The sequence below is a fragment of the Diadema setosum genome, chromosome 5 (assembly GCF_964275005.1).
Source record: "Diadema setosum chromosome 5, eeDiaSeto1, whole genome shotgun sequence".
Taxonomy (NCBI): Eukaryota; Metazoa; Echinodermata; class Echinoidea; order Diadematoida; family Diadematidae; genus Diadema; species Diadema setosum.
The window spans coordinates 26,219,770-26,243,814 of NC_092689.1; the positions used below are offsets into that span (position 1 = coordinate 26,219,770).

The window sequence follows — 24,045 nt, forward strand, 5'->3', positions numbered from 1 at the left end:
AGCAACAACAACAAAATCAAGAATACAAAACATATGATAGCTGTTTATACTGCTTTGAAAAAAGAAAGAGTGTACTTGGCTCACTTTTGCGGGATACAGAAAATGTGAATCAATGCCAGTGGCAGGGAATATGAGCTGTAAGATGAATACATGCCACCAGTGTTCTGCTGCATGCGTGAAATTCTACACCAGTCGATGGATGTATGTATGTATGTGGCTGGCGCACACGGAATACAAGTGCAGCTTTTCTCTGCCTCCTGAGGGGCCTAAGTACCCTTTTATCTCCAATGTGTGCTTTGATTTCAAGGAAATGTATCGCTAGTAGAAGCTGAATATAATGAATTCTGCTTCGTAGAATGACATTACATTTACAAGGCATTAAAATTCATGTTTTGGGGGTGTTGGTTTTTGTTTTGTTTTGTTTTTTGTTTTTTTTTGTCTTGGAAGCAGCAAATTTGAGATGTCTTCACAGTCCCACATATTCATAACAGTGTGAGACTGCTTACCAAATGACATGTCCTCTGGCATTTGTAGTGGGATGCTAATGCAATAATCTTTCTTCTCATGCCTGAAGTCTTCTGCTTATCCCATAATGATATTTATATGTCAGTCACCTTTAAAGTGGATTGCAGTACACCAGAATTCTTCATGTTTTGCCATTTTTGTGAATATGTTATTGCAGAATAATAAATAGTCTTTTCAGATGTTTTAGTGTAAGAGCTGCTCAAAACTCTACTGCTTTGTCAACATAGAATAGATACAAGTTATGTAGTCATTTCTGTCTCAAAAATGTAAATTCTTTTTTTTTGTACTTGTATTCAATGTGACTGACTATAAATCTTACTGTGTAACATATCATACATATTTTATAGAATCATTACTTTGTAGTTTGATGACTGCAGGTACATCAATAGTAAACAAAGAAAATCAATTTTTGCCTCTTTTATTAATAGAAATACACTTTTCTTTGAAAACTTGAAGCCCATTGAATATTTTTGAACTTTTTTTGACACAAATGTCCATTGACAACAACCCCTCCCATCTTGAACAGGTCAAATGTTTGAGATGATGCTCCCAGTCAAGATTCAATACCCTTCCGTCAATGAATTGGTGTGTGCATTTTCCACATTTAACATTGACTGACAAGCAAAAACAAAAGTTGAGCAATGGGTAATATGCTGATAGCATATCACCTACAGTACCAGTATATGCCATCTATTTAGCATCTTTTTTTCTTTTTTTTTTTGGGGGGGGGGCGATTCGGGACTTCCCCACAATTTCTAGAGTGGTTAAATTCATGATTATGGAGTACAGGGCTAAAGGGAGAGTATTATGCATGCACATTAATTTCATGTCAGGATCAGAGTTAATATTTTCGTGTGTTTTTAAATTCACGAATAGCACCCAACTCGCGAAATTTGCGAAAGTAAAAAACCTCGCGAAATATTTGGCTTAATTAGTAATGAGTCAGACTATTTACATATTGTAAGATAGAGGTCATTTCTTGCCTCCCACTCAGACTTGGAGACTGAGAACTCGGTATACTCTTTTGTTTCCCCCAAGGAAATTATTGCTTGTGTATTGATTGTACACTCTTTGTTTTTCCTACAGTAGAATCTCAAAGGGTTGCAGTAGTCAGCCAAGGAATAAGTAGATTGTGATTGATTCTGTTCATGATCACCCCGACACAACTCTCAGAGGAACTGCGATACGGAGGGGCAAGCGAACTCTGAGTAGAGATGGGGGGGGGTACTATGAAGATTGAATTAAGAGGGATTAAGAAGAGAATATTAAAAATATTGTTTTTTTTTTTGTTTTCTCTCTCCTCTGACCGAGCTTATCCCCACTTGGCATTTGAAGCAATATCCTAATGGTTCAAGATAAAAGCTTGTTAAGAATTTTGCTTTGCAGTAATTGGGCATGGATCATACTTTGGGCATGGGGGGGGGGGGGGGGAGGGGGATGATAGTCTGTATCCTAGACTCCCAGTTGACATGTTTTCTTCCATTAGCTGCCACAATTCTTCTTCAAAATTAATCATAGAATTTCCGACATACTGTTATTCCATGTAATGGTATAATCCCCCAAATGGACATAAACTCCTGGATAGCAAAAGGATTAAGATGATACCATAATACCAGATAATTTTGTAGGACGATATAATGTAGGGATATTGTATGGACAGTACAGATTGGTACAGGGAATGAAATAGGAGGGCAGACCAAAAAAAAAAAAAAAAAAGAGGGTGATGAATGGACACAAATATCAGAGGAAAGTGGTGTATGGATGGTAGAAAGAGAGAAAACGTGAAGGATCAGTCGTCCAGTGAGAAAGGCACTTCACCACCTTGTAAACAGGGAGTGTTACAAATGGAGTGAATGCGAGACAAATTGTAGGAAACAAGCAGTAATCAGTGATGGAGCATGTGGGCAAAGGGAAAGTGTGTGAGAGGGAGAGAGGGTAAAAATAACATGTACAGATACAGGAGTAGGAAGAGAGAGGGCGAGAAAGTTTGGAAGTGGTGAAGTGAAAATTTGGTTTCTTCTTTTCATGGAGAAGGCAGAATTGACTGTAAGTAATCACAAATGTTTAGTGCTTAGACTGTCCATTTCCTGTCAGGAAATCTCTGTTTGAAATTTCCCAGAGCATTTTTTGGAACTCATCTGGTCAGATATTCTGGCAAGTTAATCACCAAGATGAAATGACAGATGAGAGATAAATGTGGAAAAAAAAACAAACAAACAGAGAAGAGAATGGGACTACAAGTGTGCTGTGTTTACTCCCGGATAGTATAGTTGTTTTGTCATATCAGATTTATTATGCATTTGGCAACAAGAACAAACTTGGATGAGCATACAAAGAAAAGAATCAGTTTTATGTCTTGAAAAACTGCGAGTTCACTGCAGTGGATCCTTTGAATTTGCAACGTGGCTTGCCCACCACCCGAGAAAAGAATGGATGAAGTTTCATGTGTGCAAAGTCAATGATGCGCTCTTGCTGTCTCTCCTATATCTATTTAGGATGTATTTGATCACTTGCCGTCGGATTAGGGGGAAAAAAAATCGATGAATTCTTGGTAGATATACGGGAGAAGAAATCCTATATGGTGCTACTGAGCTTGGCTTTCGCACACTTCTCAACCCAGGGGCACATAAATTGAATAAGAAATCAGTGCTGCTATTACAGGTGCCTGCTTGATTCAGTTAAGTGTGTCGTAGTAAAGGCATGATTCCACTTGCCTCTTATCCGGTACGCTGATATGCCTTTCGTTTGGCTCTTGCCTTAAAAAAAAAAAAAAAATCCACTAAACTTTATATAGGCGTTGGAATCTAAATTCTTCCTTATGGCGTATCTTGCAGCTCATCCCCTCATTCATCTCTCGCTCTTTGCTCATGGTGTAATTCAGTGATGATGAAAGAGATAGAGAGAGATGGATGGATGGGATGAAAAATGGTGAAGAAAACAAGCAAGAAATGGGATTGGATGGAGGACATGTAAGGAGAATCTGTCCAGTTCTTTCAAATTTTTTGAGGAGTTAATCAAATAAAACGAGTAATTCGGTCAAAGCAAGTGAATAGTGTAACATATACGACAGTAAAATGAAAAGGTAGCCAGTATGCGTTTGTGTAGACTAGTGCATGTCCACCCTGGTCTATAACTGAATTTACCCTAGGAAGAAGAAGAAGAAGAAGAAGAAGAAAAGAAGAATATGACTAAGCATGGTTACGATATTCATTAAGTGAAATACTAGACCTAGGGGAACTCCCAGTTGGTGTAGGAATTCATGCTCATTTTGCAGTGATGCTTCTTCCTTTTTACCCCCCCCCCCCCCTTATAAAAAATGGTGAGAGAAACTTGTTGTCTTGAAATATGATGGCGTGACTTGAGCTTCCAGAATATGAGCCATTTTACTGGGCCCAGAGAGCGGCAAGCTCCCTTGTGGTGCAGTTTCCGACTTCTGCGGGTACTGACTGGAATTTGAAACCACAATAGACGCCTCATTTCCATCTAAAAAGCTTTTTGCCACGACCTCCTCCATAGGTCAATTTTTAGGGTGATTTTTAATAACCTGGCAAGCAATATCTTGATAGCAAGCCGAAGCCCCTTGGTTCATTGAGACACAACCCCCGATATCCCCATTTCTTATTCAGTTTAATCTTCAACGAAAAAAAAAAAGGAAAAGAAAAGAGAGCTGGAAAAGTGGTAAAGTACTTAACATGATTAACTGCTGACAGAACAAAAAAAAAATAATGGATGTTGACACTAATGAAAAGGACAAGTGAGAGATAGGTTTTAATGATTACAAAGCTTATATTTGATCATGAAGTCTTGTCTGTAGTGTAAAGGAGTTATTCTTACAGTGCACCATCAGCATTGGATGTCGACTTGGCTAGACTTCTCATAGACACGAGTTAGACCTTTTTACACATACACTATACAGGTATGAAATGTAAGCTTTAGTGAAACACATTTCTGAGCATTATGACTGTTAGGCTCTGAAATCAAGCTACTGCTGTTGATACACTCTCCTTACGAAGGTGATGAAAAGATCTGCAGCTTACCATTGACAAGGTTGTACTGGAGTGGAATGACTACTGAGAATCATTTGTAGTGGCACAATATGTAGCAATCAAACAAATGTGGCAACAACAGCAAAAATATTTTCCATTGTGCTGAATGAATATGTATGTGATGAAGATAAATGTGTCAATTTGTGATCAGCTAGAAATTAATTGGGCGATTTTGCAGAGTCATATTCCACTTCCAAGCTCTCTCTCTCTCTCTCTCTCTCTTCAAAATTCTGCTTTCAACAATGACAACATTTCTGATGAGGCTTTTACTGTCATAAGAAGGCAGATTACATTTGTTTGCCTTTTAGTTGATTGCTGAATGGCACCAAGATTAGCTCTGCAGTCGTCAAAAATAAAGTCAATTAGACCTAAATACTGTCGATCATTGCAGCAATTTAATGGCCTCTTTTCATGGAATCGTCTGTCCTCAAGTTTTCCCAAAATAGCCTTGCCAAGATTAATGCGACGACGACAGCCCTTTTGGTGTAGGAGACCAGCCTCCGCCGCCAGCCACTTCGTATTTTTATTCCCCTCCATCATGGGAGTATAAACCAAGAACACTGCATGATTCACCCCTGCTCTCTTGTGAGGGATAATCTCTGAAATAGCTTTTTCTGCTCAGCGTTGGATCTCTTCCGTCCCTGGTGACAGTCAGTGTCGCTGACTAGATCTCAATAAATCTTAACGTTTCCACTCTAATCTTAATTGTTGTTAATGTGAGTCAGCTTTCATTGTTGTTTTTTTCACTTGGGATCTTGCTTCTGATAGCAGTTATGATTGTTTGCCCTTGTGAGTATAAATCTATGATTTTCCCAGATATTAGTGGATTGAGGGGTGAAATATCCCAGCTCCACCCACAGACTGTGGCCACATTGGAAGTGATTAGCATGGCATGTCATCTGAGTGATAATTCTCTGTCACAAGCGACACTGTTGGCCTTTTTTCATTGGAAGTACAGAGGTGGACTGGTTTTTACGCTTTCTCTTTTATTCAGAGACATATGCAGACAGATATGCCATTATGGGGTAAATATGTCTTGTCTTTCTTCACTTCATGCCATAGTTTAATAAGTTGATTCATAGAATAGACTTACAAACCTTACCAGGAAAAAGAATAACTCATAGCTTTAAAGTTTAGACTGAAAGAGCAGAGGTGTACAAAGAGAGCGAGTGTACATCTTGTGTACTGTAAAAGTGGATATTTTCGCTTGAGTTAATTTTAACGATCGGCCGGGTAAGATGAGTGTTGCATGTTTTCAATTCTGCGGAATTAAGACATGAACTACTGGGAAGTTAATCAAGCAAAAACAATTGCATGCTTTTATTTTTGCTCTGAATTCTTAAGTAAGGAAAATCTGAGGTTTTTTTTATTTGTTTTGTCCGTTTTTTTTTGGGGGGGGATGGTCAATCTTATGCAGGTTTTGTGGCAATCTCGTGAAATGAATATCACATATTTCCATGTGACAGTGCATTATGACTTCCCAAGTATATGGTAGTTTTGTGTCTGTCTCTGTCACTGGCTGTGTCAAACATCTGCAATGAACAGACAGTAAAGTGAAGTAACTCAGTAAGAAGTTTATTTGTCTTTGTCTTGTTTGTGCAGTAGTCTGTTCTGTAAAGCAAGTCTCTGCATGTTTTCCTGGCACACCTTCCAGAGGAGTGGCCACCTGTCCATGATCGTTTTGTGTTGACCGTTTTCGTATGAAGGCACCTAAAATGTTATGCAAGCGTTTTTGCACAACAACCACGTCAAGAGGTGGGCGGCGTGCAAAATTCCATATGTTACCTCATCATAGCCACTCAGCTGCACCAGCACTCGTCACGAGGGAGAGATCAAACAACATCTCGACTTTTTTTTTTACCCCCGGTTTGTGCAGAGTTGAGAGGCTTTTGTCGCGGAGGAATGAATGTGGACGTTGATGCGGCAGCGTTGGAGAGTGCATGACAGAAGGACGCCGAAGGAAGGGAAGTACATAGGAGTCGCCGAGAGGATGATATATGATGATTATGTCACAACGATGAGGGAGATGAAATCAGAGAAAGGTGTGCACTAGCAGTCAGAAACGGGCAGGTCGTCTTCTGTGCCAAACTCATCAGATAGACACACAGAGGAGAGAGGGAGAGTTGAGCTCTGAGCTGCGTAGAGCATCCTACCAGGCGTCATTTCGAAGCTAGACGATTCTCTGACGTCGAGATGCGAGCGGGAGAGACGCAGGAGAGACCCCCCTCTGATGAAATTCTCATCAGTGAGCTCACAATGATAGGAGCTTCATATTTCTCTGCTGGTGGCCGGTGATTGCATTTTGCAATCTTCCACGCAGAATCTCGCCCAGAGGAGCACACCAATTGAAGTCCGAGGGACTAATTACTCCAGATTGGGAGGAAGGAAAAGTCGCCACCACACTCTGGAATGAGCAGCAGTAATCGCTATGCACCTGTAGAGAGAAACAGCATGGAATTTTTAGTTTTTCTTTTCAGGAAGGGAAGCAGAAGCCCATTTTTGTCCCATCTGTAAACATCATCAGTGTCATTTCATATGCATCATCAGTGTCGAGAAATAATGGGTATGTGCAGTCTAAGGAAGAGTTGAGTGTGGCATTTAGGAGATATCAGTAGGAACAGTAATACCTCCGGGAAAGCACAATGTGTATGCAGTGTTAATATATTTTTGCCTACAAGAACCTATCCAAATAACTTTTTGTCACCGTTTGTCTTGTTCTTAGAATGCAGTTAGGATATAACAAGTAATAACATAGGATAATGCAAAGAAGTGCCTTTGGATCGCAATATACTTTTTATACGAAGATATCCATGTTCTTTTCTGGATGTAATTTTTCACTTGGGGAGGCAATAAGTTGATGCTTCAGAGCGGAGCCACTGCAGCGTAGTGTAATTCCAGGATGCAGGCATGTGTGAAATGAATTTCCTTCAAGGGCGCAGACGAGATTCGGAATGAGGAGAGACCGCTCTGTCGCTGAATGTTTTTCTCCTTTCTCGAGATGTTGGAGGAAACCTATGGTTGGTGCAGAGGAGTATTGCCAGTGACATCAGTCATGTGGTGTTAGAGTGTGATGACTGCCTTCTCGAGAATTGATTGCCCTTCACGACTGGGGAGACAGCAGGTTTAGGAAGAGGTATAGAGGCGGTATGTAAACAGCAATAATAAAACCAATAAAAGAAATCTATTTGAAGCCCTTTATACATGGGGGAAATGGACAATGCCATCAGCATCGTCGAAGAAGGTCATGGTGTTTTGCTATCCCGCTTTGATGATCACCTCGGCAGGAACTGGTAAAGTGACAATTACAGTTACAAACAGAGATCTAACTGTCAAGTAAGTGAGGGAAAGAAAAATGAGGCAATATCTCCTGCCTTCAATTTAGTGTCCTCTTTTCTGATTGAACAGACGGGAGTTGGATTGGAAAGAAGTGATGTGTTCTATTTGTGGAACAAAAGCAATCTTGCTGTAAATTGACTCTTTATCCACCTTGACTGATAAAAGTGGTTATCTGGGGATTCAAGAGTGCTTGTACCCCCTCGCACTGACGCAGGGACGAGAAACACAGATGCGAGTATTGTCCGAGAGGGAGCTAATAATGTGCCCATTTGAGACATGTGCCAGTGTTTGTTGGAAATCAACCGCGACGTGCTGATAGCCTGAGGGATGCGCCATTTAGCGGTCGTAGTTTGCAGAAGCGTATTGTGACAGCTGATGAGTTAATGAAGTGCACTCTGCAGCCGATATCAAGAAACTGTGAAGATTGCCGGTGCATCCTTTTTAATGATGTGAATGGTGTGCGTCTAAATATGGTTGTATTCAATTTGTAGCGGCAAATTCAAGGAGAATTAGTCAGGTCATTGTGATGGCCCAAAGTGCATGTAAGAGTGCCTTTATCCTCAAGCGACATTCAGATATGCTGGACTCCGATTCTGACCAGGTGTCCACGAGTGGGGACAGCTCTCCTCAGGATGGGATTGGGCACTCCGTCATTGTGCCAAATTTTGGAGTGGTGCAGCACAACCCCAGCAAGCGCATCCCGCTCATGGGCACATGGCGCCTGCATGAAAGCAGGGGTCGCCAGCGGCTGGAGAGGTCTTCTGTTGGTGAGGAAAGTGATGCTGAGTTGGTGTTTCACAGCATTGGCGATTTCCATCTGGAAGCAAAGCAGTCGACGGTTCGACGGCTTTCTGACAAGGGCTGTGAGGTGGAGAACAGTGTGAGTGAGTGCAGCAAGCATCAATTTGCAGCCCAGTCCAACGACACCAGCCCACTTTCCAATACACATCAGTTCTCAAACTTTGAACAGTCGTTACGTAACAATGCAGCTGCCATTAAAAAGAAATTGGAACACCTGGAGTACCATGCTGACTTTAGACAGAATGGAACCAGTGCGTTCCATCCCACTGGGGCCCTTTCTGTGACAAGATGGCTACAAAATAATTACTGTAACAGTGACATCAACACCACCAACAAAAACTTGCTTTCTGATCAATGTCATACAGCCATTGATAATCAGCCTCTCCCAGACAATGCTAACAAGGCTGAAATCTGTGTCAATGGTACTGCAAGCTTTGACAGCGAGGCAAACCCTTCCGTCATTTTAGAGAGTTGGAAATTTGACGAGAACTTCAATGCTGGTGCGGCATCCCTGTTGTATTCTTGCGGGTCACAGCCCCTCTCATCCCTCTGTCAGAGAAAGCGACTCAACTTCATGAAACTCTGTCTTCGTCGCAATCAGCCCTTCTACTTCCTGGAGATGGCTGATCAGGATGGGAAAGTTCCAAGTAGGTATTAGTTACCACACTGTCATCTGGTCATGTCTGTATTTGTGGTCTCTATCCTGATCTCCCACAAGACATTTACAAGTGTGAGGTAATGAGTTTTCCTTGACACTATGCAAGTAGTCTTTTTTTTCTCTCCACGTTTTTAAATAGCTATTTCCATTTTACCTTGATGCCAAATTTACATGATTCAAAATTACAGCTTACCTCATAAGAATTGGATGTGCCTTGTATTGAAACTTTGGAGTACCTTTTGCTTTGAAACAGAGAAAAGTTTTTGTTTGTTTGTTTTTTATATTGAGGCATGAAGCAGTTTCTACTGTTCAAGTTGATACCATTATCATTGATACTTCTTGTTATACCAGCCTGCTCAGTGAGCCAGGTCATAGTCTCAGCCCATCATATATTTAATAATGTTATATGAATTTTTCCTCTTTTGGTTGATCAGCATTCTCAAATCATATTCAGTCTGTCAGCATACTTGGCTACTTTGAAAACGGAGAACCATCACTTTCTGTTGTCCTTTTAGTAATATATATCTTCCACAACAATATGCAACACAGTATTTTATTTTATTTTATTTTCAGTATGTTTATTTAAAATGTTAGGATGTGGCACTATGAGGGTTAATATTTGTCTGGAAAGTTCATGGTCTGTAGACTAGTTGGCTGGAGGGGCAGAAGAAACCAGTCACCAGCTGCTGCCTCAAATGGAAATAGGGATTTTGTAGAGCCTCAAGGCTTGATGATATCTATGCAGCCTAGATCATTTGACTTGATTGGATCAGTTATTGGCTTTTGGCTTAGTCGAACAGAGAAAAAACAAATGAAGACAGAAATTGGAAAAGAGGGAAATGATTTCCAACTTGATTTTGTTGAGTGGAGAAGATTTTGCATTGTATGAAATGCAGTTGAGTGCCGTCAATGTTGACATTATCCAAAGTTTAGCTGGGCAGGGCAGTGTCTTTTTCGGTATGCCTCCAAGTTTGTACAGAATGCATGGATAACTTTCTTATAAATCAAAATTGCATACCTGTCAACTGTTTCCATTTGATAGGAACTTTTCTATTTTTTAGGTAACAAAAAACTTAATTCAACTTTGTGTTCCTATTTTTGTCAACACCCTCTGCTGATAGTAATGCAGTGAAGATGGATGAACATTCATGTGTTTTTTGTTTGTTTGTTTTTTTGCCATATTTTAAGCCTCTTCCCATCTACTGAATTTAAGGGTTGGCAGGTATGCAGTTGATTTACCTCAGCAAACCACTGTTTAACTAAGGATGAAGCGATTGCATAGATTCTACAAATGTAGGTTATATTCTCTGTCTCTCAGTATTGCCTTACAAAAAGCAGATTCCTATCTTTTATTTGTGATGCCTTGAATTCATAATGAATATTCTTATCACATGCAGTCAGCCTGATGATGTGCTTGATTAGCCCTGAACGGATTATTGCAGCCAGCAGTATGAGTTTTACATACAAACTAGCAGACAGCCAGTCCATTGCATATATGGGCTGAATGTCAATTTGTGGGACTGTCTATCTGCCTCTGTCGCTCTGCTTTGTTCAAATGATTTAGACATGGCAATCAGTGTTACTTTTTTGATAAAATCTCAAGTTTTTCTCCCAAAATACTGTAAATTTGGAGTAGCAAATGATACTAGACTTGCCTTGATAATCATATTAATGATGGAGTCTTTTAACCCGTTGAGGACGAGTCCCGAGTATACTCGGGCAGGTGTCTATGGGAATTGCGTGTTGTAGCAAAATCAAATCATCCTCAACGGGTTAATGTGCCGTGTCTGTCACACAGTGCCATTCCAGGTGCAGAAAAGTTAGAGCTCTTTTTAACATTGCTTCATTTGGAAATGAGCAACATTGCAATAATTTGTAGTATTCTTTAATTGTAATGGTATTGTGTTGTAGAAACAGAGGTACATGACACAAGGAACTTAAGACATTACTTTATTCATATCTTTATCTATTATGTATATCCATGCTGAATTTACTGAAGTTGCAACCCTATCATACTTCAAATTTATGTATTGATATGATAATCAGAAATATCAGCTTCTTGTGCAAAATTTGAACATGACTTTTTTTTTAATGTCATGTCAGTTAATTATGGAGAGATATAAACTCACAAGATGTCGTTAGCTGTTGAACCTATACCAGCCTCGAGTCAAAATTCTAGGTAACACCACCATCAAATACAAGACACATATTAGTAATAGTTCACATGTCTTTTATCCACATAGAGTCACAGGTTTGGATGTCATTTATTCATGAGTTTGGTAAAACCAGGGAGGTGGGTTCCCACCTCCCTGGTAAAACTCAATCTCATTTCCTCTATCTGCCATATACAAAATAAAACAACAGCGAATGGAGGATGACGATGAAGCTACTATGTGTTAGAAGGTCATTCATTAGCACGAGCAATCCCCAGTTGGGAGTTAACAGGATTCGGATAATCATCAGGGATGTCAGTGGCCATGGCACAATTACACCTGGCTTATGTGAGCCACTCCCGTTTGATTCAGACCAGGGGAGGTGGGATTTGTTCGTGATACATATTATATTACCCATATACTCGTGTCTGTGAGTGAAAAAATAGGGGAAGGGATAAATAAATATAATAGAGAGATAAAGGTAGATTGAGAGATATAGAGGTAGATAAATGGAGGGAGAAAGAGAAAGATGAGTAGAGATATATAGTGAAGTACAGAGTTATAGAGAGAAAGAGAGAGAGGGAGAGATTGCTAGGGAAAGGATGAGGGTGCATGCAAGAGAATCAATTTATATATGCGCACAGCAGTAGCACTATGACAGCAAAGATGCCACATTATATGTTGTGTGGTTACCCATTAAACAGCTCTGACTAATTAGATGCGCAGAGACAGTTTTAATTACTGTGCTCTCTGCATACAGTCACTCTGCATATATTGATTTACCGGTATATGATGTTACCTATTCTTCATTTCCAATTTCCTCATGATATGTTCACATATTCTAAAGAAAAAAAAAATGGTAGCCAATTGTAGATGATGCAAAGATGAGTGTGTTTTAACGTGATGTGCGTGCACAGCCACTGGGGATGTTATGCATATTCAAGTAAAACCGTCGTGCAACACATACTTACTGGTCTTGCATGATGTGGGAACAAGAATGAACAGACACAGTGGATATTTGTGCATTCTCTGAGTCCTTAAGTGTGAGGCTTTTCGAGATGATGAACATTTAAGGGTTTCAAGCTCCACAGTTGGATTAAAACAGAATTTTCATTGAGTGTCATTATACATATTATGTAGCTTATGTCATTATACATATTTTTTTTTAATATTTCTTACACAGTATGATAAGTCACTTATCATTATAGACTTTTGGTTTTCGTATTTGTGTATTTGTGTCCAACATAGAGTAAAGTGATGTGTGATATATATAAAGTTATCTCATTGTAAACATGGGAAGGCAGCATGAAATGAATGCGCTGCAAAGAGTTTCTTTTTTGTTACTAAATTTCAATCAAATGTTCAAGATTACATACTGAACACTCACTGTAAACAGAAGCAGGCAAATGCTTAGGATATAATTACTCTCTTTCAAAAAAAAGAAGAAGAAAGAACCCACATAAATTGAATGTGAAGCTGGAGATTTGCATTGCATCTGCTGCAAGTCTATTTGATTGAATAGCCACTACTGCGATCATGAATACATAATGAGACATGGCGTGCTAGCTTGTGGTGTGTGGTAACCAGTTCAACTGTCACTTGATATTGTGCTCACGTAGCAAGGCAGGAGATGGCAATTAGGGGTCTGGAGATCTCTGCTACAAGATGTGGCAGGTTTGCCCAAACTCAGGCCAGCATTTGGAAAAGCTATCACTGTCAATGTGCCATGTTTCATCAAGAGGAGTGCTCTGGAGTGGGAAGCCACCCCCCCCCCCCAAAAAAAAAAAGGGAAAACCATATCGTAGGCAAAACAAACAAATTCAACCATTTTTGTCTCAACCAAGCAAGGTCACAATGAAACTGGTTTTGCCACTCTTGTAAAAATGTAAAACAAATATATTGATTCCACAGTTTAGTGAAATGGCTCTGTCTCATTTGTCTGTCTGTTTTTCTTACAAATTCTTTGATTGTTGAAAATAAAGTTCAGGTTTGTACATCAAATTTTGCATAGGATCAGGCAGTGAGCAAGGTTATCATATTCCAGATTCTACCTTGAGATAGAGGCAAAGCATTTCTTTCCCCTCTTCCTTCACTCCTCCCTCCCCCCCCCCCCACAACGAATGATATTTTGATAGGTTTGAGCAAGTTGTAACCAAATATGTGAAAATGTCATGCATTGATATAAAAGTAAAAGCCATTTGAAGCACTTCAGAATTCCAAAGCAAAGTTTTCTAATCATTGTAGCATGTGGCAATTGATTTCTCCAGTGAATTTGTTTGCTGAAAAGGCATAAATTTTGGTAATGAAATACATCATTTATGACTTTGTTTCTCTTTCCTTACAGGCCCCAGGATGATGATACCTCCTCCACCCATGAACAGGAATATTCCTGCCTCAGTGGGCAGGAGGCCAGGGGAGACAGGGGCATCTAAGCAGAGCAGCCTGGATAGTGATATCGATGAGCCATACAGAATCTCAAAGAGGATGAGCATGCCATCCGACCGCTCCTTGGAGCGGTCCGATAGGGGGATTCCCCACAGAGATTATGAGACTCTCCAGGAGAACTGCCACAAGGCAATGCTCAAGCTGGAAAAACTGACGAAGGAGTGCGACCAGGCACGGAAGGAGGCAGACTACTATTGCAAGCAGTACCAAGCGGCTACCAGCAATGGGGACCAGCTGCGGAACGAGCTCCAGACTCTGCAGCAGGAGTACAGGCAACTCATGGCTGAACGCAACCAGGTGCAGCTGGAGATGAACGACATCAGACAGATGCACGATAACGACATCAAGGAGCTCAACGACCTTAGAGCACAGAGCCGCGAGGTTGTTGGCATGATGGGACAGCCAGATGTGAAACGGATGTACGACAAGGCCATGGACCGATATGAAACATTGAAGCGGGACTATGATGCCCTGCAGAAGCTTTATGCTGAGTTGAAGGGTACCCATGGAACAAGCATGAACAAGATGGACAGACTGCAGGAGGACATGCAGCACCAGATTGATAGTTTGAGAAGTGACCGGGAGTCAATCCTCAAGGATTATGACTTGCTGCGCCAGCAGTATGCCTCTACCAAGAGGGAGTTTGACAAGTGCAGAAGGGAGCATGATGAATTCAGGCAACAACGCTTCAAGGCACTTCATGATGTCAAACTTCTGAAAAAGGCCCAGGAGGAACGTGACCTAGCAGTGAGGGAGCACCGTCTAGTCATGAGCGAACGTGCTGAAGTCCTCAAGGAGAATGAAAAAGTGCAGGATGAGGTGCAAATGGAGATCACCAAGAGAAAGAAGGCAGAAGAGAGACTGAACAGCCTTCAAGCTGAGAACAGTCGCTTACATCAGAAGCTCCATGAAACTGGGCAAAGCCATGACCAAGCAGTGAAACAAATCAGTGAGTACTCCGAGCGCTACCGGGAACTGATCAACAACACCATGATGGCAAAGAAAGAGCGGGAGAGAATCCTCCAGGAACTCCAAAAATATGAACAGCAAGTCGCAGTGGCACGTCGGGAGCGTAAGCAGGCCCTGGACCAACTGGAAGAGAAGGTGCAGGAGAACTACAAGGCCATGCAACAGCAGGAGATGACCCACAATGAGTGTAAGGAGGTCAGCAAGGAGGTGGAGGCCTTGAGACGCACAGTGGACACCCTGCAGAGAGATTACAAAGAAGCTGTCAAGGTGAGATATTTAACCATTAACCCGTTGAGGATGAGTCCCAAGTATACTCAGGCAGATGTCTATGGGAAATGTGCATTGTGGCAAAATCAGCCCGTCCTCAACAGGTTAAGAGTCATGATCCTGCCATATATTGGTTACCAATAACCCTGTGTAAAAACTAAAATGGGAGAGAATTTGTCATAAGAATTGTCATTTGAATTTATTTCCCATGGAGTCAACTTATATAGTCTGTACATGTGTGAATGAAGTTGCCTGTTATTCATGAGAATAAGGTGAGAATTAATGAAGTATTTCGATTTGAAATTCTGTGTCTGAGAATTTATTAAAGCAGCATTGTTCCAACTTACTCTAACTGCTCTTCTTTTTTACCCCCTTTATTGCAGCAAAAAGAAGATGCAAAGATTTTGCGTGACCGGGCCTTCAGTGAAAGGAACAAGATTGTGCAGGAGCGAGAGAGTATCCGCACCCTCTGCGATAAGTTACGACGAGAGCGCGACCGTGCTGTTAGCGATTATGCCGAAGCACTGCGGAAGACAGATGATGTGGAGAGGAAGAAGAACGAAGTCACCAAAGAACTGAACCAAGTAATGTAAGTTGGCCATTCTTTGAGAGAACTTTGATGCAATGAAATAAGTTTGTCCTGTGTTTTTGAATTGAGGAGGTCTTGCTTGATACAATGAGTTGTTTGCAGTGTGCAATTATTACCACATTTTTCATTCATTGATATGACTATCATCCAAGTATTGTAGACCATTCACATCCTTTAAAAAAGATTGATGTGATTTTGTGTTATTGTTCAGAGCATGATTCACACAATTATGGAGATATTATTGTGTTAAGTACTAAACTGCTTTAAATTATTTCTGCTTGCAGACAGTGGACAACTATCTCAGGTTTAAATCAATCATACCACTTTGGAAATGTAATACTCTATAGAGTTAAAAAAAGGAGGGGAAGAATGGTGTTCAGTTGTGCTTGCTAGGGTGATGGTTGTTAATCCATTATTCTTTATTTTCAAGTACGGACTTTGAGGTGAGGTGTAGAAGCATTGTGTTGGTAAAGTGCAGTAAGCCCATTGAGGACGAGTCCTGAGTATACTCGGCCAAGGGTCTATGGAAAATGTGTGTTGTAGCAAAATCAGCCCGTCCTCAATGGGTTACGTTTCACAGGCCTGCATGCTTGTTTGTGTTGTGGGCGGAAAAGTTTGTAACATACAATATGTCTTCCATGGTAGTGTGGTTTGTGGTCCATTTATGATGGCATTGGCCATGATATTGACTGATCGTCGGTGCTGCCACACACTGGCCTGACTGCAAGTCAGCTGTGTTAATTGACATTTAATGCAGCCTTGGCTGTGTTGTCAGGGTACATCACATCAGATGCGCTTATGAGTTGGATATCATTTGCACCTTGTTAGTATATGAAAGGAGTTCATTTCCTGCAGTGCCTTTTAAATGCAGCCACCATGGTAAATTAACATTTATGACAGTGCTCTTCCTACAGACATTTGCCTCAGAGCTTAATTCTCCCTACTGTCTGAATTAGATGCAAGGATCGATGGTTTTTATTGGGTTTATATTTAGTAGTTTAATTTTTGTATATTGCATTGTAGCTCACAAAACTTCAATGTGCCATGTCACTGAAATTTCTTATTCAATGTGATAACAGTACCCAGTATACTATTTTTTTTCCTAAAAGAAAAAGGGAAAAAGTATTGCTTGTGCAATGATTCTGCCACACACACACACACACACACACACACACACATAAATCATGTTTGTTTATCATGATGCCAAACACACTCGTACAAGGGAGGCACCTCTGACAAAGTATATGATTCAACCTGTTCAAAATGTGCAGAGAAAATTTTGAAGATGCTTTCACAGGTTATTATAGAATGTGTGCTAGCCAAAAAAAAAAAGCGTGAAATATGAGAAAATTAATGTACTGCAAATATTATTTCCATGTTTACAGTATCAGAGGACAATTTTAAGGGCCTTATAAGTAGAAGCAAGAGAGGGGAAGGGGGATAGGGATGATGAAATATAAAATTGTCAATATATTTTAATATTTTTGTGGTGATTTTGCCCTTTCAAAATTGCAGGCAAAATGTGATGCAGCAGGAAGAAGAAGGGGCCAGAATGCGTCAGCTGATCGCCCACAGCAGGGACTCGGCCATCGACGCTGATTCCCAGGAGTGGCAGATGGAGCGCGTCGAGCTGGGAACGGTCATGGTACGTACCATATGTTAACTCGCTGAGAGCCACCCTTTTGAAAAATGGCATTGACTTCTTATGCAAAGTAGCTGCTGATGGCAGCAATAGAGTTAAACTCTCCTTCCTGCTCCTTCCCCTTCCTGCTCCTTCCATCTTTAGTCCTATCAGTCTCCCTTCCATTTACATATCCTTACCTTTTTCTTTTTTCTTTTTTTTTCGTGTGTAGTGTTAATGTGAGGTGGTTTTTTTTAGCTCCTTTCCATATTTTCTTATATCCTTTTTATCCTCTTCCCCATCTCCTTCCTTAGTATCCTTTCTCTTTTACTAACCATACTCTTATTCTACCTTAAAAAAATCATGGAATTTCAGACTTTGGTACATGATTGAATGTGTGTATTTTAGCTTGTGTATATGACAAAGATGTATAAGATAGTGAGACAGATAAATTGGTGGATAAATCATAGCGAGACAGAGAGAGAGAGAGAGAGAGAGAAGAAAGAGGGAGAAGGGAGGAGAGATTAAGCAAGAATATTGGTATTACTGCTGCAGTTCGATAATACACACAATGATACTCTCTGTCAGAATATTAAGTGTCTTTTAATGTTATGTGATGATTATATACGTCCATCCTCTACCCTAACTTCACCTGCCAGGATGACGGTGACATGTCCATGCTCGGCTTTGACATGGGCAACTGCAACAAGGACCACCAGTTTCCTGACGACTGCTCTGTGGTGGTCACCAAGGTGGACAAGGGTAGTGTGGCCGACGGCCGTCTGAGGTCAGTTCAACTTTTACTGTCGGTTCGACTTTTATTGTCTATTCCACATCCTACAAACACTTCCTGCGGGATATGTACTATGAAACTTTCCTGTAAGTCACCCTTTGTCCTAGATGACAAATGATGATCAGTATTTCTAATGCCTGAGGAGCTAAATGCTCAAGGAATGATTGTTCAGCAGTTTTATGCAGCTCTGTTATTAATGAATAAAGCCCGGAATGTATGTAAACTTGTATTTCATAGATTTTCCTCCAAATAGATTCTAGACTTTGCTAGGCATCTCAAGAGCATGAATTTATTCTCCCACGGAATGTGAACGATGAAATGATTACTCCCATCATTTTATCACAGACTCCTCAGTCACAGAGCATTCAAAGACTTTTGAAGGCATTGATCTGATATCATCAAATTTGCTATTTCCCATGAAGAGTGTATGAAGTTTGTAATTTAAGTACTTTCTTTGCACATCAGTAATTGCCGTAAATGTATGCGAAGACTGTAATTGACCCAACTGCTTGAAGAACCATGGCGAGCAGAATAATATGTGGCTCTATTTGATTTATTTTGTAGCATAAATGGCTGATACATTGTTGAAAGTTTTGTCTGTTTTCGTGCATTTTTCTGCCATCTGCAGGGTGAATGACTGTGTTGTGCGAGTCAACGATGTCGATCTGACCAACGGGGGTGACTGCAATATCGCTGCGCAGGCTGTGAAGAACAGCAGAGGAGTTCTGAACATGGTACAGATTCTGACCTTTCCGTCTTGGCTCTTAACCCCCACCCCCTCCCCTTTGCCTCCTACCCTCCTAAACATCCTCACCTTTACCATTCAGCTGTTCACTACGTAAAAGTATATCATCATATTAATATGATGAGGATGGTTCAGAAAGCATTGTCATATGATGATATACTTTCATGTAGTGAACAGCTGAATGGTCAAATGGCAGAGATATTAAATAAGCATGGTCATGTGGTAGTAGATCATTTGACATATTTGCTCGTTTTTATTTATTTTCCCATGGAAGAACATTTTTTGTTTGAGCTATGAAAGGGGAGTGATACCAAACAAGAGAACAATGACGTTTTTAGCACAATTACTTCAAAAATCATACTCCCACACATGTTGCTTCCTATGCTAAGTCAACATTTGTAAACAATAGCTCTCATTCACAAACAGAACTGATTATGAAACAAAATTAATCACAACTTTAAAGTAGATATCACTAAGCATGAAAGCCTGCTCTGCAAAAACAGTTTATGGTGTCTCCAACTGAGAAAAAGTGTCCCTCCACCCCCTTTTTTTTTCTCTCTCTCTTTAGGTTGTCAAGCGGCGACGCCCTTCTGGGATTCGCCATCATCCGGTCAAGTTGTTCTATGGAGGCAAGGAACATGGTCTTGTGCTTGACACGGGTATCTTCATTAGCAGGATCGTTCCCGGCTCGGCTGCTGCCAGCGAGGGAAGCCTTCTACCAGGAGATAGAATACTCTATGTAAGTGAATGTGAACATTCATTTTCCATTCCTGCCACCAGAATATTATACAAATGATGCACAGGATAGAGTGTGTTAGTGAAGGTGCGGCGCGCTCGAGAGTATTGACAATGGTGCGACATGCACGAGGCACAGCCGAGTGCATGTTTGCAACCGTTGTCAATACTCGAGAGTGCGCCGCACCTTCACTAACGCCACGAAATAATCCTGTGCATCATTTGTTTTATAAAATGGGTCGAAAACTAACAGCATTATTCACGTACCTTTGTGGGTCAATACCAGTCAGCTACATGTAGCACTCGCTCAAAAGTCAAGATGTCCGAAGTTCGTCCCAAACATTTACGCACGTCGCACTCAGAAATCCCGCACATAAGTACTGTACGTACGTATAAGAGTATACGTACGCCACGTACTGTTATGCACAAGAAAGGCCGCCGGCTGTTGTGGCAGCCCGCGGCCCGAACTAGAAGTTGTTTACAGGATTGACAGCGCGTATAGTAGCGCGTGACGCACTTGTAACAACTGATTGAGTGCGCATTGCTAGTGTAAACATTGTGACGTACGTCAGGCCAGGGAGGTGGAAGAGAGACTCTTCTTAGTGCATACCTGAAGAAATTAATGCACGCACACGTGACTCATTTCAGCGCTTCCAATTGGCTACATTCTTGAACCCATTTTATAAATGAAGTTAAACAAGTTGATGCTTGAGAACAATATTATGAATTTCAGGTGTTTTTTTTGTGTGGACAAAATGCTAGTTTTAAGAGATACCAACAGGCAAGTACTTTGTGTTTACTATATGACGGATACACCACTCGTGAACATAATATCACAGCTACCTTGATCTCAATGATTCATACTGACTTCCCAAAAGGACAATATTTGTGCAATCTTTGCCAGATTGATACACAGTTAATCCATCCCATGGCATTGACTGTCAATGCGACATCGGTAAATGAGAATTATCATCCTGTATTTATGACTTGACTACACAGCTGTATGGCCCAAAGTCAGCATGTCCTCCAACCATGAAATCATACATCTCAAACCATGCCCACAATTCAGATTTTTGGTTTTGAGTATGTTCTGTTATTTTTAGGGATGGCTTAGCAAGCATAATATTTGGGAAATCTGGCTAATGTTTTTATTCAAACTAGAGATTTCCTGAAAAATGTAAAAGTGGATTATATAGAATTTCGGTGATTGGAATGTTTTAAAAGCCTAATTTCATTGTATTATGGGGGCACTTGAATTCAGTGTGTGGCAATGAATGAATTATTAAGGTAAAACATATTTTCTATTTCTTTTCACAGGTTGACGGCAACCTGGTAGAAGATAAGTCTGTGCCAGAGGTGGAGAAGATGTTGACGTCAAGCTGTGAGTCTGTGATGCTGAGTATCATCAGGATAACTGGGATGCCAACCTCATCAAGCACCAGCCCCACTGTGGAGTCCATCAAGAGCCAGGAGACATCATCCTCCAAGTCCAGCCTGACCACGCCCATGTTCCCATTGCCAATGGAGATGCTGGGCCAGACTGCAGATCAGAACGGGAACCCTCATCCAAGCAGCAAGCACACCAGCGCTCAGACCGAGAAGATGCAGAGTGCGCAGCGAGAGGATTACCTGCAGCATCAGGGGAGTGGACACTCGCGGGAGAGCAGCCGGGAGAGCTGCTCTGCTGTCAGTGGAGAGCACACTCCTGTGGCCCTGTCCAGGCAGAACTCTGTCAGAGAACCAATCCACATGCATGACACCAATCGTGAGACGAGGGGGGTCAATGGGACGGAGTATTCTCAGAATTCCCTGAAACGGGAGGACTCACAGCACCGCAGCAGCCGGAGGTCCTACGTGGTACACGATAATCAAGAATTGTCTGTGAAGTCCCCGCACCAGCCAAGAAAGTCTAATAGCCAGTATGAGTATGAGCACAAGATGCTGTCTGTTATGAATGCCAAGCCATTGCCACAGCGCCGGAGCTTCCATAGTCATGACACCATGAATGAGAGGCAAGCATTTGATGATGTCTACCCTGGTGCCAAATCCAGTCATGGCAACGATGCCTCCAGGGTATCCCTGTCAAGAGAAGATGCCCACCGGCTCAGCATGCACTCTAGTGATGGTGGTAGTGATGCCTACCCTCTCACCAATGGTGATACTCATGGTCACTCCCAGAGAGATGTGCCGCTGTCGATAGAGGATTTTCAAAATCTCCCTTCAGGACAATTTACCAGAAATGATCCTCGACGGGAGAGTCTCCGTAGCAGGGATGTTATGCGGGGCATGAACCCGCGGCATCCTGGGCATGTTTACAGGATGGGTCCTCAAAACAGACCACCATATTCGTCACCCATGCCCCATCAAGGACAAAGTAACAAGTCAAGCCAATCAAATTGGGATGAGTGCAACAATAGAAGTGTACCTAGTGTAGCGCTGAAAGCGCCAAATCATGTTAATGGGAATGTGCAACAAGTGAGGCCCAGATCACAGGACTTTTCGTACAGGGAGGCTCACCCATCGTCCCCCCATGGTCCCCACAGATCCTTTGACAGCAGCTCACAGCAGCAAAAGTCGCCGCATCATTACCGCAGCCTGTCTAACAGTAGCGGGAGGGATTGGCACTCCGCCAAGCCACACTGCAACACTGATTTCTCTGGGGAATGGGATGCAAATTGTGACACTAATGATAACCTCTTGCAGGACTTTTCTGATAACAAGACAGTGCCTACAAAGAGCCAGAAGCACAGCAGTCCCTTTCCTGACCACAGTACTTGGCCCACTCGAGTTCCACCAGATGCTTTGAAAGAAGGTCACAAGAGGCGGAAACGAAATCCACTCCCAAATAAGGACTCTTGGCCAGATTCCCCTTTCGTTGATGAGCCAGAGATTGCCAAACCGAAACCTCCAGAACGCGTGTCATCTTTCAAGGCCTCACAGCGGCACCACCCTTCATTATCAGAGTCGTCCTCTGGTTCAGAATGTCGGTGGCAGTCTCCCCCCTCCACAGGGACTGGTATCAGGACCCAAGGATCACATGTATCATTGCCAGCTCAGAGCACGACTGTCACAGTTACACCTCTCAGCCCTCTGATGAATTCTCAGAGCAGCATACCGGACACGTCAAACATGACTGAAGGAGCAACGAGCATGGAGTCGGGCTTTCCAGACTACTCTCGGCGTGATAGGAACAGCAAGCATCTCTCCATAACCAACGTTGAATTCCACAACGCCATAGCCCCTGCCTTCAAGCCGGTATCAGTTCCAGCTGTGCCTCCAGTGAACAACACACTGAGCGGTGAAAGTGCAATAGTGCCTACTAAGGAAGGGCAGCTCCAGGCTTCCTTGCCCGCCACGTTATTCCCCAGACGAGCCCAGGACTCCCTCCAGACTTTCCACGCAACTCCTGTCAATACCGTTCCCCCTTTCCCAATGCCTGGTGGTTCCGAGCCAAGCACCCCAAGCATGATTAATGGCTGGCAGTACTCCTGGTTTCAGCAGTCAAAGCCCACTCCTGCCCAGATAATTGTCCAGCCAAACAATATCGTTCCCAGCTACATTTCTTCAAGTTACAAGCTGTCGCGGGTGTCGCCTGACCACCTGAACTTCCCTGTCCAGCACATCTACCCAGAAAAGGCCCCATCGCAAACATCACTGCCAGAGTACAGACCGCAGCACCAGAGCTCAAGTCTGAGCACAAACTCTGATCTGCACCTGGATGCGTACCCCATCCCACACAGGTCTTCTGGGTATATGTCTCTGCCAAACAAGTTTGACAGGATACGTCTTCCAGGCTATCCATGTCGACCCAGCCCTGGGCCGTCTAGCTCCTCTGACATTAGTGAGTTCAATTCAAAATCTTTTTCTTGAGCTTCCTTGTGATCCCCTTTTACTATCTTAGTGTTTATGTACTTCAGCTGTAATGAATGCAAAATTAGTCACTGATTTATCTGATTCGTTGAATTGTTCTTGTTAATCGATATTTCAAGTAAGTCGTCAGAAGTATTGTTATATTGCTGGAAGGTAATGTGAGAGTCATTGTCGATCTAATCATATATCAGTCCAGCTGCTGACCATCCATTTATTCATCAATCTATTTGTCTATCAGTGTAAATGTCTGTCTATCCATCTGTCTATCTATCAATTTATCAATCTATTCATCTATCTTTTTATCTGTCTGTCTGTCTATCAATCTATCTATCTATCTATCTTTCTTTCTTTCTTTCTTTCTTTCTTTCTTTTTTTCTCTCTTTCTTTCTTTCTTTCTTTCTTTCTATCTATCTATCTATCTTATTACCCCCGGGATTGTATAATGCTCAATTTTTTTCCCCAGTACAACTCCCAATAAGCATTCCGTTTGTT

The 24,045-nt window shown here is 41.8% G+C and overlaps 1 protein-coding gene across 1 annotated transcript in view; it reads left to right on the top strand.

The window, feature by feature from the left end:
• Nucleotides 1-24,045, top strand: part of LOC140228653 (disks large homolog 5-like) — a 104,953-nt gene that overhangs the window by 66,094 nt on the left and 14,814 nt on the right. Inside the window, exons 3-9 of the mRNA XM_072308904.1 lie at nucleotides 13,864-15,200; nucleotides 15,584-15,789; nucleotides 17,305-17,434; nucleotides 18,070-18,197; nucleotides 18,832-18,937; nucleotides 19,517-19,687; nucleotides 21,001-23,524. Of these exons, the coding sequence (XP_072165005.1) occupies nucleotides 13,864-15,200; nucleotides 15,584-15,789; nucleotides 17,305-17,434; nucleotides 18,070-18,197; nucleotides 18,832-18,937; nucleotides 19,517-19,687; nucleotides 21,001-23,524 (4,602 nt within the window). The remainder of the gene's footprint in view (nucleotides 1-13,863; nucleotides 15,201-15,583; nucleotides 15,790-17,304; nucleotides 17,435-18,069; nucleotides 18,198-18,831; nucleotides 18,938-19,516; nucleotides 19,688-21,000; nucleotides 23,525-24,045) is intronic.